Raw genomic sequence first — 19,112 nt, 5'->3', positions numbered from 1 at the left:
CACTTTTGACATTTAAGAAAAACTTGGACAGGTATATGGATGAGAGGGGTTTGGAGGTGCAGGTCAGTGGGAGTAGGCAGAAAAATGGTTCGGCACAGCCAAGAAGGGCCGAAAGGCCTGTTTCTGTGCTGTAATGTTCTGTGGTTCTAGAAACTGTTTGGCAATAGTCTTCTGCCTCACTAAAGTCACTCTGTTTATTCCTTCAAAAGTAAAAATACTCTTTAGTCCAATTTTACTCTTCTGCATGTCAAGCTCTGTGATTTTGTCCGTTGTGGCTAAATTCTCTCCAATTTATTATTTTCAAATTATTTTAATGCTGGTATCTTCTGAAACCACTATCATGCAGGCAGCATTAGGCATTGCAGAACTGATCGTGATGGCGATGAAAGAGTCAGGTGTGCCAGATGAGGAAGCACGGAAGAAGATATGGATGTTTGACAAGTATGGTTTGCTTTGTAAGGTGAGAGCATAGTTTCATGCTTTTTAAAAATTAACCTTTATGGATATTTGAGTTGTCTGGCTCTATATTTGTGAGGCAGATTTCTTTTATATTCCCTTTTTAGACCATTAAGACATAGAAGCAGAATTATGCCATTTGGTCCATTGAGTCTGCTGTGCCATTCTATCATGACTGATTTATTATCCCTCTCAACCCCATTTTCCTGTCTTCTCCCCATAACCTTTTATGTTATTAATCAAGAACATATCAACCTCAGCTTTGAATATACCCAATGACTTGGCCTCCACAATTATCTGTAGCAATGAATTCCACAGATTTACCATCTTTTGGCTTAAGAAATTCCTCCTTGTCTTGTTTTTAACGAGACTTCATTCTATTCTGAGTCTGTATCCTCTGGTCCTAGACTTCCCCGATATAGGAAACATCCTTTCTGTATCCACTCTATCTAGGCCTTTCAATATTTGATAGGTTTCAGTGCAATCCCCCATTTGTGGTTGGAATGGAGTTTGAGTAGCACATACTCTGCTGGTGTATGGTTGCTGGTGACTAGTGGTATTCCATGAGACCACAGGACATGGGAGCTGGATTAAACCATTCAGCCCATCAAGTCTGCTCAGCCATTCCATCATAGCTGATTCCAGATCCCACTCAACCCCGTACACCTGCCTTCTTGCCATATCTTTTGATGCTCTGACCAATCAGGAAACTATCAACTTCTGTTTTAAATATACCCGCAGACTTGGCCTCCACTGCAGTCTGGGCAGAGCATTCCACAGATTCACTACTCTCTAGCTAAAAAAAAAATCCTCCTTACCTCTGTTCTAGAAAGTTGACCCTCAGTTTTGAAGTTATGCCCTCTAGTTCTGGATACCTCCACCATGTGAAGTGTCCTCTCCACATCCAACCTATCTAGTCCTTTTCAACATTCGGTAGATTTCAATGAGATCCCCCAGTATTCTTCTAAATTCCAGTGAGAACAGGCCCAAAGCTGCCAAACATGCCTCATATATTAACCCCTTCATTCCTGGAATAATCCTTGTGAACCTCCTTTGGACCCTCTCCAATGACAACACATCCTTTCTGACGTATGGGGCCCAAAACTGTTGACAATACACCAAGTGTGGCCTGACTAGTGTCTTATAAAGGCTTAGCATTATCCCCTTGCTTTTATATTCTATTCCCCTTGAAATAAATGCCAATATTGCATTTGCCTTCTTTACAACAGAATCAACCTGTAAATCAATCTTCTGGGAGTCTTGCATGAGGACTCCCAAGACCCTCTGCACCTCTGATGTTTGAACCTTCTCCCTATTTAGATAGTCAGCACTATTGTTCCTTTTAACAATACGCATTATCATACATTTCCCAACACAGTATTCCATCTGCCACTTTTTTGTCCATTCTTCCAATATGTCCAAGCCTTTCTACATTTGCATTACTTCCTCAGCACTACCTACCCTTCCATCTATCTTCATATCATCCACAAATTTGCCACAATGCCATCAATTCCATTATCTAAATCATTGACAATGTGAAAATTAGCAGTCTCAATACTGTCCCCTGAGGTGCACCACTAGTCACTGGCAGCCAACCAGGAAAGGTCTCCTTTATTCCTACTCACTGTCTCCTGCCTGTTAGCCATTCCTCTAACTGTGCCAATATCTTTTCTGAAAGGCCATAGGATTTTATCATGCAGCCTTATGTATCGCATCTTATCAAATGTGTTGTGAAAATCCAAGTAATTGACATCCACTGCCTCTCCTTTGTCCATCCTGCTTGTTACTTCCTTGAATAACTCTAGCAAATTTGTCTGGCAAGATTTCCCATTACAGAAACCATGCTGACTTTGACTTCTTTTATCATTAGTCTCCAAGTACCCTGAAACCTCGTCCTTGATAATGGACTCCCAACACTTTCCCAACCACTGAGGTTAGGCTAACTGGTCTATAATTTCCTTTCTTTAGCCTCCTCCCTTTCTCAAAGAATCTGAGTGGAGTAAAATTTGGAATTTCCAGTCCTCCGAGACCATGCCATAATCAAGTGATTCTTGAAAGATCATGACCAATGCGTCTGCTATTTCTTCAGCAACTTCTGTCAGGACTCTGGGATGTAGTCCATCTGGTCCAGGTGACTTATCCACCTTAAGACCTTTGAGTTTGCCTGGCACTTTTTCCCTTTGTAATTACAATGGCACTCACTCCTGCTCCCTGACACTCACTGGCATCTGGCACACTATTAGTGTCTTGAACAGTGAAGATTGATGCAAGGTACTCATTAAGTTCATCTGCCATTTCTTCATCCCCCATTGCTACCTCACCAACATCATTTTCCAGTGGTCCAATGTCAACTCTCACCTCCCTTTTATTCTGTATATAATTGGGAAAAAATCTTTTGGTATCCTGCTTTATATTATTGGATGGTTTGCCCTCATATTTCATCTTTTCCTTTCTTATAAGTTGCCTTTTGTTGGATTTAAAATTTTTCCAATCATCCAATTCTCACTTATTTTGCTACCTTGTATGTCCTTTCCTTGGCTTTTATGCATTCCTTAACTTCCCTCGTGAGCCACGGTTGCCTATCCCTGCCATTTGAGAACTTATTTCTCTGAGGGACATACCTATCCTGTGCCTTCTGAACTATTCCCAGAAACTTCAGACATCCCTGCCAGTATCTCCTCCAATCCACCCGGGCAAGCTCCTCTCTCATGCTTCTGTAACTCCCTGTATTCTACTGTGATACTGATACATGCGGGTTATACTTCTCCCTCTCAAATTGCAGTATGAATTCAATCATATTTTCACTGTCTTGAAAGAGTTCCTTTACATTAAGCTCCCAAATAAGATCTGGGTTATTGTACAACACCCAATCTAAAGTAGCTATTCCCCAAGTATGCTCGAGCACAAGCTGCTCTCAAAAGCCATCTTGGAAGTATTCAACAAATTTTATATGACTTGTATATGAGTCCTTTATATGATTTCCATAATGTTATTTTTACCCTTGTAATTTCTTAACTCCACCCACAAACATTCAACATTCTCTGCCTCTTGTCACCTCTTTCTAAAGATGTAATTCCATCTCTTGGAAACAGAGCCATACCATCACCTATGCTTTCCTGTATGTCCTTTTGATACAGTTTATCCTTTGATGTTAAGCTCCCAATGTCCCAAACTGATGTTCACAACGTCATACCAGCCAGTCTCTAATTGCGCCATGAGTTCATTCACCTTTTTCCGAATGCCACGCGTATTTAAATACAGCACCGTCAGTCCTGCATTCTGCACCCTTTTGAATTTTCCCTCTGAGGTACAGTTTAATTCTTTGCTCTGTCTGCATTTGTACCCAGTCATAGGCTTGTCCTTCCTTACATTCATGCTACACTCATCGTCTACATGTAAACCTGCTGGCTCATCCTCAGCTGCATCATACTGGTTCCCATCCCCCATACTGGTTCCATAGGGGTCTGTGTTGGGATGTCTTTTTATGTAATATATCAATGACTTCGATGATGGAATTGATAAGATAAGCCCATAAGGTATAGGAGCAGAGGTGGGCCATTCGGCCTGTCGAGTCTGCTCTGCCATTTAATCATGGGCTGATCCAATTCTTCCAGTCATCCCCACTCTCCTGCTTTCACCCTATACCCTTTGATGCCCTGGCTAATCAAGAACCTATCTATCTGCCTTAAATACACCCAATGACTTGGCCTCCACAGCCACTTGTGGCAACAAATTCCACAAATTTACCACCTTCTGACTAAATAATTTCTCCACATCTCTGTTCTAAATGGACGTCCTTCAATCCTGAAGTCATGCCTTCTTGTCCTAGACTCCCTTACCATGGGAAATAACTTTGCCATATCTAATTTGTTCAGGCTTTTTAACATTCGGAATGTTTCAATGAGACCCCCCCCCCCCCCAACATTCTCCCAAACTCCAGGGAATACAGCCCAGGAGCTGCCAGACATTCTTCATACAGTAACCCTTTCATTCCTGGAATCATTCTTTTGAGTCTTCTCTGAACCCTCTCTGATGTCAGTATATCCTTTCTAAAATAAGGAGCATACAATACTCGCAAGTGTGGTCTCACAAGTGCTTTATAGAGCCTCAACATCACATCCCTGCTCTTATATTCTATACCTCTAGAAATGACATTGTATTCACTTTCTTCACCATTGACTCAACCTGGAGGTTAACTTTTAGGGTATCCTGCACAAGGACTCCCAAGTCCCTTTAAAGCTCTGCATTTTGAATTCTCTCCCCATCTAAATAATACTCTGCCTATTTATTTCTTCCACCAAAGTGTATGACTGTACATTATCCAACATTGTATTTCATTTGCCACTTCTTTGCCCATTCTCCTAAAGTATCTAAGACATCCCATACCCTGGCACCTGGGAGGCAACACACCATGTGGGTATCTCTGTCAGGCTGACAGAACCTCCTGTCTCTTTCCCTCACTATGGAATCCCCTGTGACTACTGCATTCCTCATCATCTTCTCTCCCTTCTGCACCATGGAACCAGGCTCAAATCTGACACCCAGAGCAAAGCACTCACCCCTACAGAATGCTGTCTCTATTCTTCCAAAAAAAAAGGGGAACAAATGAAGGCTTTGATACAAAGTGTGCAGATGATGTGAAGATAGGTGGAGAGGTAGGTAGTTTTGAGGAAATAGTGAGGCTATAGAAGGACTTTGACAGATTAGGAGGTTGGGCTAATGGCAGATTGTGTACATTATTGGGAAGTGTATGGTCATGCATTTTGGTAGAAGAAATAAAAGGTAGACTATTTTCTAAATGGAGAGAAAATTCAAAAATCTGAGGTGCAAAGAGGACTTGTGAGACCTTGTGCAGGATTCCCTAAAGGATAATTTGCAGGTTGAATCAATGGTGAGAAAAGTAAATGCAATGTTAGCATTTATTTCAAGAGGACTGGAATATAAAAGCAAGGACTTTATAAAGCACTGTTGAGGCCTCACTTGGAGTATTGTAAGCAGTTTTGGGCCCCTTTTCTTAGAAAGCATGAGGTGACATTAGGAAGGATTCAAAGGGGATTCACGAAAATATTTCCAGGATTGAGCAGCTTGTTAAATGAAGAGCATTAGGACCTCTTCTCACTGGAATTCAGAACAAATAGGAGTGACCAAATTGAAACCTATCGAATGGTGAAAAGGTCTTGATAGAGTGGATATAGAGAGGGTGTTTCCTATGGTGGGAGAGTCTAGGACCAGATGGCAGAGCCTCAGAATAGAGGGATGTCCTTTTAGAATGGAGATGAGGAATTACTGTAGCCATTGGGTGGTGAATTTGGAATCATCGGCACAGGTGGCTGTGGACGCCAAGTCTTTGGGTATATTTAAGGCGAGGGTTGATAGATTCTTGATGGTTGAGGCATGCAGGGATATTGGGAGAAGGCAGGAGATTGGGGCTCGAGGAAAATGGATCAACCATGATGAAATAGTGGAGCAGACAGGATTGGCCTAATGGCCTAACTCTGCTCCTGTATCTTATTGTCTCATGGTCCCATTTATCAAGATTCACTAGAATGATGCCAGGAATGGAAAGGTTAAAAAATGGGAAGAATTTGAGCCTGTATTCTCTGAAGTTTATAAAAATAAGAGGGCATTCCACTGAAACCTATTGAATATTCAGGAAGGGTAAGACGAAGGAACACAAACCAATCCTCATAGAGGGATCAAGTTCTCTGAGGATCTAACCTGGTCCCAACATATTGATACAGTTATAAAGAAGGCAAAACAGCAGCTATACTTCATTAGGAGTTTGAAGACATTTGGTGCACTCAAAAACTTCTATAGATGTACCGTGTAGAGTGTTCTGACAGGCTGTATCACTGTCTGGTATGGAGGGGCTACTGCACAGGACTGAAAGAAGCTGCAGAGGGCTGTAAATTTAATTGGCTCCATCTTGGATCCTAGCCTACAAAGTACCCAGGACATCTTAAAGGAGCGGTGTATCAGAAAAGCAGCATCCATTATTAAGGACCTTCAGGACCCAGGGCATGCCCTTTTCTCACTGTTACCATCAGGTAGGAGGTACAGAAGCCTGAGGCACACACTCAGCGATTCAGGAACAGCTTCTTCCCCTCTGTCATCCGATTCCTAAATGGATGTTGAACCCTTGGACACTACCTCATTTGTTTTAATATACAGTATTTCTGTTTTTTGCACTTTTTAAAATCTACTCAATATATGTATACTGTAATTTTTGTATTTAGTATTTTGTTCTTTTTCTTCTGTATTATGTATTGCATTGAACTGCTGCTGCTAAGTTAACAAATTTCATGACACATACTGGTGATAATAAACCTGATCCTGCTATTGAAAGACCTGGATAGAGTGGATGTGAAGAGGATGTTTCCTAGGACCAGAGAGCACAGTCTTAGAATAGTGGGGTATCCATTTAGAACAGAGATGAGGAGAAATTTCTTTAGCCAGAGGGTTGTGAATCTGTGGAATTCATTGCCACAGACAGCTATCCAGATGAAGTCACTGAGTATATTTAAGGCAGATGTTGATAGGTTCTTCATTAGTTCAGGTGTCAAGGGTTGAGGGAAGAAGACAGGAGAATGGGGTTGAGAGGATTGATGGATCAGCCATGATGGAATGGCGGAGCAGACTTAGAGCACCAAGTGGCTTAATTCTGCTTCTATGTCTTATAGTTCAGAAACAATACCCATGAACTCTTGGACAATTATTTCAGAATAAAATCGCACGTGGGTCAGAAATAATGCAGTCATGACTGATGATCAAACAGCTGAATTGATGAAAATATTGATATTTTTAATTTAGAGATACAGCATAGAATGGGCCCTTCTGGCCCTTCGTGCCATTTCACCAGCAACTCCTGATTTAATCTTAGCTTAACCAACCGGTACATCTTAGGACTGTTGGGAGGAAACTGGAACACCCTGATGAAACCCACGCATGACTTGGGGAGGATGTGCAAACTCTTTACATGAGATGTTGGGATTGAACTCCAAACTCCAATGTTCCAAGCTGTAATAGCATTGTGCTAACCACAATGCTACCTGGTGCCCCAGTGTGTATTATTTATGATGAGAGCTAGAAGCCGGTTGCCTTTGAGGCCTATCTGGGTGTGTGAATGGGTGAGAAATGGACTTGTTTTGCTTTTGCTGTCTTGTTTTGTTGGTATTGCTGTTTGTGTTCTGCTGAGCATTGTGGGTGTGCCATATTGGTGCTGGAATATGTGGCAACACTTGTGGGCTACCCCAGTACGTCCCTGGTTGTTAACACAAATGTTGGATTTCACTGTGTGTTTCCACATATATGTGATAAATATGAAACTGAAGCAACACACGGAAAATGCTGGAGGAACTCAGCAGGTCAGGCAGCACCTATGGAGAGGAATAAAGAGTCAGCATTTTGGGCCGAGACCGGAAAGGAAGATGTCAGAATAAGATGGTGGGGGAGGGAAATGAGCACAAGCAAGAAGGTGATAGGTGAAGCCAAGTGGATGGGAAAGATAATGGGCAGGAGAAGGAATCTGATAGGAGAGGAGAGTGCACCATTGGAGAAAGGGAAGGAGGAAGTGATGGACAGATGAGAAGAGGGAAGAAGCCAGAGTGGCGGAATAAAAGAAGAGGGAAGAGAAATATTTATTGTAAGTTGGAGAGACCAATGTTCATGCCACCAGGTTGGAGACTACTTAACGGAATACGAGCTGTTGCTCCTCCACCCTGAGGGTGGCTTCATTGTGATAAAAGAGGAGGCAATGGACTGACATATTGGAACAGAAATGGGGATAGGAATTAAGATGGTTAGCCTCTGGGATATTCCGCTTTTAACATAATAAATAAATCTGAATATATGTTGCACTGTGAATATCTTCCCAGGTCAGCAAGTCTGAATCTGCATTCTCCAGAAAATGTTTGTAAAGAAGAGCCATGTGGTGACTCTCTAATTGTATGTGTTGCTGTATTTCTCCGGAAGAAATGAGCTAATTTATACATTAATGGTTTGATTAACTACATATACTTACTACTATTTAGAGCAGTAGTGTGGCAGTTAGCATAACGTTTTACAGTGCCAATGACCTGGACTTAATTCCAGCTGCTGCCAGTAAGGAGTTTGTACCTTCTCCCCATGACCTTTTGTGTTTCCTCTGAATGCGCCGGTTTCAAAGACATGGATTAGTAGGGTTATTGGTCACCTGGGTGTAATTGGATGAGACGAGTTTGTTAGGCTGGAAGGGCCTATATACATTAAATAAATATACACAAGTTAGAGTATATTTAAACAAACAAACAAGGTATGTTATTCAGATTCCCAGAGTGTCAGATGTTGATATTTATAGGAGAGTACTTGTATTAGAGAGGCGTTTGATATGAGTATGAGTAAATTTGTAAAATAAAGGGAATACTGTTTGGAAATTCAGTTTTATTAGATTATGAAAACAGTAATTTATCTGCATTATTCTGATTAATATTGATTCTCAAAAATACTATGTTGTCTAGTTTTATTATTAGGTACAGCTGATAGCCTTTAAAAACTTTAACCATAGGGCTTAGGAACAGAGCTAGGCTATTCAGCCAGTTGAGTTTCTCCGCCATTCAACCATGCCTGATTTATCTCCCTCACCTCCATTCTCCTGACTTCTCCCCATAACTTTTGACACTGTTACTAATCAAGAATCTATCAAGCTCTGCTTAACTATACCCAGTGAAATGACACCCACAATAGCCTGTGATAGTGAATTCCACAGATTCACTACTCTCTGGCTAAAGAAATTCCTTTTCACCTCTGTTCTCAGGATGTCCTTGAATTATGAGACTGCCCTCTGGTCCTAGATTCCCTCACTATAGGAAATATTCTCTCTAGGCTTTTCACTATTCAATAGATTTCACTGAGATCTCACTTTCATTCTCATAAACATTAGCGATGGGCTAATTCTGCTCCTATGTCTTATGGTCTATGGTCTAAAGTACAGGCCAGGAGCCATCAAGTGCTCCTTATTTGTTAACCCTTTCATTCCCTAGATTATTTGTGTCCAATTATAGCTTTTGGAAGTAGCTTTTTAAATAAAATTTTGTTGCAGATATGAACCTGGATATTTGGTACAGTTCATTGTCAAAAACCAGCAAAGCTGCTTCATCCAATCCATCTGAGTATCAAATTTTTAATTTATTGTCTTTCCACTTGGCAAATCCAATGGGGAAAGAATAGAGAATAACTCTTTTATTTTAAAATATTTAATCTCTCTTTATACATTGGGAATTTGAACTGATATTAATTGGCTTGTCTGTAGTTGTTAATCAGAATCAGAGTAATTAGTTTGCATGTTATTAAATGTCAAGGACGTACAGGTGCATTGGAAAATGTTGATTCAGAATCAGGTTTAATATCACTGGCATATATCGAGTGTTTGTCTTCAGGCTGCTGTACCATTTCCTTGATGGTAGCAATGAGAACAGGGCAGACATATCTTGGGTGATGTGTATCATTAATAACAGATGTTGTCTTTTTGAGGTATCACCGTTTGAAGATGGGGAGGCTAGTGCCCATGGTGGAGCTGGCTGAATTTACAACTTTCTGCAGTGTTTTCTTCTCCTGTGCAGTGGCCACTCCATACCAGATGGTAATGCAACCAGTTAGAATGCTCTCCATAGGACGTCTGACTCTAAATATGCTGCTTCTAACTACAGGGTCGTTCAGAGTCGATAGATGGCCACCAGGAAGCATATGCCCATCCACCACCTGATCAATCAGCCAAGACATTTCTGGACGCAGTCAACATACTCAAGCCCACTGCTATTATTGGTAAGTGGTAGAAACTTCAGCAGGAATGTTGAAAGCTAAAAATGGGTTCACCTGTAGATTTTAGGAACTAATTTGAGTGGTATTTTGATTAAGAAGGTTTAAATACTGAATATATACATTGGGGGATCATTTTTTGAATATTTAAAAGTAAATGCTTGGGAGTACTGAACAGTTTTACAGTGCTCTTGGGCAACATGAGCTTTATATTGCCATTTAGTATATGTTATTTATTTAGAAATGCAGTGCAAAACAGACCCTTCTGGCCCAATGAGCTTCACCATCCTGCAACCCACCTATTTTAACACTAGCTTTATCCCAGGACAATTTACAATGACCAATCAACCTACTAACTTATACATCATTGGAATGTGGAAGGAAACTGGAGCACCAAGAGAAAACCCACGCAGTTCTGATGGCGGTGGAAATGAACACTGAACTCCGGAACGCCCTAAGCTGTTATGCCGCTGTGATATTGAAGCAAGTTGGAAAATGCATGGGCATGCACACTGATAGAAGAAATAAGTGTGCAGACTATTTTCTAAACAGGAAGAAAATCCAAGAATCTGAGATGCAAAGGGACTTGGAAGCCCTTGTGCAGAACACCCTAAAGGTTAACTTGCAGGTTGGGTTGGTGGTGAGGAAGGCAAATACAATGTTAACATTCATTTAAAGGGTCTAGAATACAAGAGCAGGACTGCTGATCCTAATGCCAATGCTTTATAAGGCACTGGTGAGGCCTCACCTTGAGTATTGTGAACAGTTTTGGTCTTTTTATCTAAGAAAAGATGTGCTGGCATTGAAGAGGGTTCAGAGGAGGGTTAATATAGATGATTCTGTGAATGAAAGAATCTTTGATGGCTTTAGGCCTGTACTCACTGGAATTTAGAAGGATGGATGTGGGGAGGATCTCATTGAAGCCTTTCAAATGGTGAAGGGCCAAGACAGGGTAGATGTGGAATAGATGTTTCCCATGGTGGGAGAGTCAAGGACGAGGGCACAGCCTCAGTTAGAGGGGTATTCATTTAAAACAGAGACACGGAGAAATTTCTTTAGCCAAAGGGTGGTGAATTTGTGTATTTTGCTACTATAGGTGGCTGTGGAGGCCAGTTTGCTGGATGTTTTTAAGGCAGAGATTGATGGATTCTTGATTGGACATGGCATTAAATGTTACAGGGAGAAGGCTGAGGAGGGGAGAAAAGGATCAGCCATGATTGAATGACTGAGCAGACTCGATGGGCCAGATGGCCTAATTATGCTCCCATGTCGTATGGTCTTATAGTACCTTGTTCATATGTATCTCCACCATGGATGGTCCAAAGCCCGGCTACAAAAGGAGCAGTGTCAGGCTTGGGGCCAACAACCCCATCCCGTTAAAACCCAGAGCAACAGAAGTTCCAAAGACCTCATCCCTGGGAAAGGAATGATCTTCAACCATGAAGATGTATGAAGTTGTGTGGTGAAAGTGGAAGCCACAAGGCCAATTAAACTTTTCTCAGCCCAGAACAGAGGACTTTGGCCAGCTACTTTTGGCTGCCCATGTCCCAGTAGGGATGATGAGGGTGAGAAGAAAATTCTGTTCATATAGATTGCCACTACTCAAGTATCTCAAGTAGTCTTGCCTTTCAAATCCACAATGTTTTGTCTAGTTAAATATTTCCTATTAGGTTTCCTCCATCACAAAATGAACCCTCTTAGCCAAAGTTACAAATGAGATGCCCTACAACCTGATTAGAGTACATTTTGCTGACCTCTTAAGTCTTCATTTCCCTGCACACTCATTCATGTGTCGCCCAGGTTTCTGCTCAGTTATTGATTTAGATGAGAGAACAGCCTGGGTCTGGTGGTTTATATAAAGCAGCTTGAGCCCCAAGTACTTTTTTGTCTCTGGAGTCTTAAATCCTATCTATCACCAAGCAGCTGCAATAGACCCCCTTCTGTTACTAATCGGCCTGTCAACATCATTTGTCACTATGGCAGCATTCTCCACATGTGCCCTAACAATATTATCTTTCCTCTATGTAGGTCAACCCCCAGCAAAACATCTGTTTTCAGGCAATACATCCTGACATATGGGCTGCTGTTTCTTTCCTTCATTTAACCTTGGCAGAAATCCTCTGAACTTGCCACTGTTTCAGTGTACAAGTATTAGAAAACAAAATGAAATGCAGTTGTTGTAAATTTGAAATAAACACCAAAAATGTTGGCAATGCATTGAAAAGTGAAGTTGCTTTGGGTCAATGACCCTTCATCAGTTTGAAAATTTGAACCATGTTTTAATCAACACAGGTTTTCCCATTGTTGTCGATTAGGATTTGGTCATGTTAGAAAAATGCAGGGCTTTATTAAATTGCTGCTTTAGTCATCTGTACTTGTGTATTTGGTTTTTCAAATATTGAAAAATTAAATTTTAAATTTTGCAGCTACGTGATTTTAAAGGTTCTCAGTTTGAATTTTATTACCAGCAAGGGATTCAGACTGATAGCCTTGTAATGACTTTACAATCAGGAAAGCTAGATTGATTTTTAGTACTAAACTGGAGCTTATTTGAAACGTTATTAAAAATTATATATGTTAGAATGTCATTCAATTCAATCCAAAGTGGAAGTCAGATTATTCGCATTTCCCAGCTCTTGGTCCTCAGCTTTGTAAATTGTAGCACAGCTGATGCTCAGCAGTATGTTTTCAGGCACTGATTCCCAGTACTCCGGATGGAAGAGAAAATGTCTTCACCTCTGTCTAATCCTTCTACCAATTGTCATAAATATAAGTTCAAGGCCACTTTATTAGGTACACCTGTACACTTTCTTAATGGAAATATCTAATCACCCAGTTATGTGGCAGCAGTTTAATGCATGAAAGCAAGCAGGCATGGACAAGTGGTTCAGTTGTTCTGATCAAATATCAGAATGAGGAAGAATGTGATTTAAGTAACATTGACTGTGGGATGATTGTTGGTGCCGGATGGCGTGATATGAGTATCTCAGAAACTGCTAATCTTTTGGGATTTTCATGTACAACACTTTCTAGAGTTTACAGAGAATGGTTCATAAAACATCCAGTGTATGGCAGTTCTGTAGGCAAAAACTCTTTGTTAAAGAGAGGGGTCAGAGGAGAACGGCCAGACTGATTCAAGCTGACAGGAAGGTGACAATCACTCAACCACAATTGTCAGTAATATGCAGAAGAGCATCTGCATACACAACACATCGAAGACCTCCCTAGGTTTCACTCCTATGGCTACTTCAATAGGTACACTCCTGTACCTAATAAAGTGGTCACTGAGTATATGTCCAGAGTTTGACTTCCTAAAGGAAGCATAATATAGAACGTTGTTTTAGGTAATTCCAATAGATTTTCCTTCTCCTCCTCTTTTTCAAAGAAAATGAAAATATTTATACTTTGGCAAAAGATATAACCAACTTGATCCAGGCTGTTCTCTCACTAAAATCAATAACTGAGCCCAGCCAGTCTACAAAAACCCTCACGTTGGATCCTGATACTTGTGCAATCCAAAGATCCTTCAAAAGTCAAAATGAGGGGTAAAACTTACTGCTTATTGCTGTTTTATTAAATGTTACAAGAATGAAAAATGAAGAAGAAAGAGGAGCCGAGAGAGCACAAAGGAAGAAAATAGTTGTGGTCGCCTCACACTCAGAGTAGAGATGACAAAAATTCCAGTGATAACAATTATACTTTAAGCTAAGAAGATTCTAGAAAAATACATAAGCAAATGTACTATAAATACTGGAAAGTTCACTGAACATGTTATAGGTGATTACATAAATATACAAGCACGTATAGAAAAGTTAAACTACAAGAATAACAACAATTCTTCACCGAATCCTAACACTAAACATCAACAGTCCTCACAGCATCCTGTTGTATGGGGACTTCTCCGGTCCTTCCTGTAAACTGGAGACCAAAATGAATACATTGCTCCACCTGGTGCCAAATGAATACTGTGTACTTCTGGAATTGTGTTTATGTTCTACGCCTCTGTCTAAAAGGTATACTGTATGCTACCAATCTACCCAAAGCATACAGGTATTTATCAGTACTAAAGGGATTTATAGCCTCTTCGGCTTCCTACCCTTTTTCCTCATTTCAGTATAATTCATTGTTTATTTTCTTTCCTTGTTTACTCAGCTAAAAATATACCACTGCACAGCCAGCATGCTGAAGCCCGTGTGCAACGTGAAGTTTCAGCTTTGACTTTATTTAACTTGTTTTTCGACAGGGGTCGCAGGTGCTGGCAGACTGTTCACCAAAGAAGTAATTAGTGCCCTGGGAAGAATTAATGAGCGTCCTATAATTTTTGCATTGAGTAATCCAACAGCTCAAGCTGAATGTACTGCAGAAGAGGCATACACTTTTACAGAGGTATTATGGGCTTTTGTCTCTCTTCTTTCACACCATCTAATGCTGGCTTGTATATCCATGTCTAGAGGTAAGTTTATTTTTATATATGCTTTCTGTAATTTAAAATTCTTGCTGAAGTGGTATTTACTACTTTCCTTCATCCTGCAATTTAATTTTTGGTTTCAAGAGCCAATCTTGAGATTAGAGCATAGAATCTAATCTATGTCACAATGGCGCCTTTTACTGGCGACTTTGTGTGCAGCCCTGATGGGAATCATCATATATTCCTGTTTAAGACTACTACAGCTGAAATCCACTGTCACAGCCATGGGTACTTCAGTAAACAGTCCCTCTCTTTTTGCACTAATTTAATATTTTTTACATGCTGATTGTTATTTATAGATTTTATTATTATATATTCCAATGCATACCAACAAATTTCACAGCACGTGCCAGTGATATTAACTCTGATTATAATCTGATGGGGGGGTTCGTTTGATTTTAGAGTCATAGAACGTTACAGCACAAAAACAAGCCCTTTGGCCCATCGTGTCAGTGCCAAACAGTTAGTCCCATCGACCTGCACACAGACCTTCATTCCCCAAGTCCTGCAGTTGTAACAAACTATTCAAAGAACTGTATCACCTGCCAACCTTAATTTTGAAGCTTGTTCTGAAATGATCCATTAACAGAGAACATGATAGTATTTATTTATTATTGAGATACAGCACAGAACAGACTCTTCTGGCCCTTTGAACTGTGCTGTGCATCAACCCACTCATTAATTTGAGTTTACTCATGGGACAATTTGCAATGACCAATTTACCTACTAACTGGTACATCTTTGGACTGTGGGAGAAAACCCACGCATTCCACAGGAAGAGGTGAACAGTCTCCTTACAGATGATGTCAAGATTGAACACTGAACTACAATGCCCTGAGCTGTAATAGCATTGCGCTAACAGCTACGCTTTGTGGCGCTCATAATACAGCATGTGTTACTGGACTATTAATCCAGAGACCGTGATCACTCATTTCGTCAGGTGTGATCGAATGGCTGTGCTGCCATGTCACCTTTATACTCTGCCTGTGATGGTATTAGAGAAACATGGGACCTTGTTGAAAATGGATTTGGCACCGGTCTTGATAATCTTTAAATAGAATGGTGTCAGACTGTTTGTTGTCTTTGTAGGAAGTTTGGCACACTGGAGCATGTGCTGTGTAATCTGGTCTGGATGAGTCTCTGCCAAATACAATTGTTATGCCTGTGTTGACAATGAGCAGGGTCCATCTGGTCAAGGTCAGACTCAAACAACACACACAAAATGCTGGTGGAGCACAGCAGGCCAGGCAGCATCTATAAGGAGATGCACTGTCGACGTTTTGGGCTGAGACCCTTCGTCAGGACAGTTGATTTTTAGGTTTGTAGGGTGGGTTTTGGGGACAGAGAGGGGAACTGGGGGTCATGCTAAAATGCTGTTCATAGACTTCAGTTCAGCATTCAACACAATCATTCCTCAGAAACTGATTGGAAAGCTGAGCCTACTGGACCTGAACACTTCCCTCTGCAACTGGATCCTAGACTTCCTGACTGGGAGTCCTCAGTCAGTCTGGATCAGGAGCAGCATCTCCAACACCATCACACTGAGCACGGGGGCACCCAGGGCTGTGTGCTCAGACCACTGCTGTTCACTCTGCTGACCGATGACTGTGCTACAACACACAGCTCGAACCTCATCAGCAAGAATGACGAGTCAGCTTACAGAGAGGAGGTGCAGTGGCTAACGGACTGATGCAGAGCCAACAACCTGTCTCTGAATGTGAACAAAACAAAAGAGATAGTTGTTGACTTCAGGAGGGCACAGAGCAACCACCCCCTGCTGAACGTCGACGGCTCCTCGGTAAAGATCGTTAAGAGCACCAGATTTCTTGGTGTTCACCTGGTGGAGAATCTCACCTGGTCCCTCAACACCAGCTCCATAGCAAAGAAAGCCCAGCAGCATCTCTACTTCCTGAGAAGGCTGAGAAAAGTCCATCTCCCACCCCCATCCTCATCACATTCTACAGGGGTTGTATTGAGAGCATCACTGCATCAGCTGCATCACTGCCTGGTTTGGAAATTGCACCATCTCGGATCGCAAGACCCTGCAGCGGATAATGAGGTCAGCTGAGATCATGGGGTCTTTCTTCCCGCCATTACGGACACTTACACTACACGCTACATCCACAAAGCAAACAGCATTGTGAAGGACCCCACGCACCCCTCATACAAACTCTTCTCCCTCCTGCCATCTGGGAAAAGGCACCGAAGCATTTGGGTTCTCATGACCAGATTATGTAACAGTTTCTTCCCCCAAACCATCAGACCCCTCAATACCCAGAGTCTGAACTGACACCAACTTATTGCCCTCTACTGTGCCTATTGTCTTGTTTATTATTTATTGTAATGCCTGCACTGTTTTGTGTACTTTATGCATTCCTGGGTAGGTCTGTAGTCCAGTGTAGTTTTTTTTTCTGTGTTGTTTTTACATAGTTCAGTGTAGTTTTTGTATTGTTTCATGTAGCACCATGTTCCTGAAAAACGCTGTTTCATTTTTAGTGTGTACAGTACGAGCAGTTATGGTCGAAGTGACAATAAAAAGTGACTTGACTTGATGTTCATTCAGGGTCAGGGATGTGGGGGAATGAGGGAACAGGTTGGATTGCAAGCCTGTGCTCTGCATTTGAAGGCCAGTGACATGGACAAGGTTGGATTTTGGGCCAGCAGACCAGTGAGGATGATGGTTGGTGGACCTCCAGAAAAGCAAACCATCGAGACTGGAGTTCAAAGCCTAGTGTTCAGGGTCCTGTTGTTGGCTTGTCTGGAGTTCGGGATTTCATCCAAGGATCTCATTCAGCGGAAGATCGATCCCAAAGGTGATTGGAATCCTAGAAATTGAGGCCTGATGATGGAGCCTTGAGTCTGAATCTTTGTGAGTCCAATGGGGAAGTCGAAGACCCAAAGTCTGCAAATCTGCTGATCTGCAGGAGACCGAAGAATGCATGTTCTGGCTGTATGTATGTGGGTTAGTGAGTGGTTGATGGGGAGGAATGGGGCTTGTTTGGCTATTGTCGTTTGATATATTCTGTTTTGTTGTGTTCTGGGTTATTCTGCTGAACATTGAGCATACTGTGTTGGTGCTGGAATATATGGTGACACTTGCAAGCTAACCCCAGAACGTCCTTGAATGTGTAGGTTGTTAATGCAACAGTATATTTCACCATATATTTCAGTGTACATGTGATAAATAAATAAATCTGAATCTGAAACCCACAAGGCCTGGAAGAAGGCGGAAACTCCATAGAAACTACACAAAGGTTTGATCCTTCATCGTCAGGACTGTGAGGTAGTAGCACTAATTGCTGAATCACATCTGTGTATTTTTGCCTTTGATCTATCTCCATTCATAAAGGGGCTGGGAAAGAGGGTTGCCTTTTAATGGCTATTTTATTTTGCTTTTTGTCCTTTTTATTTTGAGAACCTCATATATTCTTGGTTGCAATTATGTTTAAATGACATCTAAAATATTACAGCTGTTTGGAGAGCCAACTATAAAAAGCAGTAGAATTGCCAGCAGTTGAAATGTTCTTTTAGCTGTTGCTTGTTTTTCACAGGGGAGATGCCTTTTTGCCAGTGGCAGCCCGTTTGACCCAGTGACATTACCAGATGGACGTGTGTTTCGACCAGGCCAGGGAAACAATGCTTACATCTTCCCTGGTTAGTCTGTTGTCTTTGGTTCTCTTGTTGTACTTGTTAGCATCTTTCTATTTCTGGAATTAAGTTTCTCCTTTCAAAGTTATTGGTTTTATTATGTAATCATGATAGCCATTCTCAACTTTCCCTATATTTTGTGTGTATATATAACATACATATACATGCACACACGCATGGACACACACACGCGACAAGAGTCTTAGAATAGAAGGGGCATCCTTTTAGATGAGGAATTTCTTTAGCTAGGCAGTGGTGAATCTGTGGAATTTGTTGCTACAGGCAACTGTAGAGCCAAGTCATTGGGTACGTAGATTCTTGATTGATCAGTGCATGAAGGGATATGGAGAGGAGGCAGGAGATTGGGGCTGAGAAGGAAATTGATCTCCTGTTGAGATGGTGGAGCAGACCTGATAGGCCAAATGGCCTAATTCCGCTCCTGTATCTTATGGTCTTGTTTATACATATTTCAATATTTCCTGAATTAGTGACTTTACATCTGGCCTTTTGAGTTATTTTTCTAAATATTTTTTACACTAGGAAAAACAGGCATTCCAGTAGGTGACATAAAATTCTGAAATACATTGAAAAGATTTGGAATTTTCTTATTGTTACTTGGGAGGTACCGTGAAAAGCTTGTCATATGTACCATTCATACAGATTAAGTCATTACACAGTGAATTGAGGTAGAACAATACCAGAATGCAGAATGAAGTGCAGAAAACAGCTTCAGAGAAAAGTGCTGGGC

General features: G+C 41.3%; 1 protein-coding gene across 1 annotated transcript in view; it reads left to right on the top strand.

Moving 5' to 3' along the window:
• The window catches only part of me2 (malic enzyme 2, NAD(+)-dependent, mitochondrial), a 97,453-nt gene that overhangs the window by 67,384 nt on the left and 10,957 nt on the right, over nt 1-19,112 (top strand). The window contains exons 10-13 of the mRNA XM_059989726.1: nt 347-460; nt 10,140-10,254; nt 14,492-14,634; nt 18,268-18,370. Coding sequence (XP_059845709.1) covers nt 347-460; nt 10,140-10,254; nt 14,492-14,634; nt 18,268-18,370 — 475 coding nt within the window. The remainder of the gene's footprint in view (nt 1-346; nt 461-10,139; nt 10,255-14,491; nt 14,635-18,267; nt 18,371-19,112) is intronic.

The sequence above is a fragment of the Hypanus sabinus genome, chromosome 14, assembly GCF_030144855.1.
Source record: "Hypanus sabinus isolate sHypSab1 chromosome 14, sHypSab1.hap1, whole genome shotgun sequence".
In the NCBI taxonomy this organism is placed as follows: domain Eukaryota; kingdom Metazoa; phylum Chordata; class Chondrichthyes; order Myliobatiformes; family Dasyatidae; genus Hypanus; species Hypanus sabinus.
This window is presented reverse-complemented; position numbering and strand designations above follow the sequence as displayed.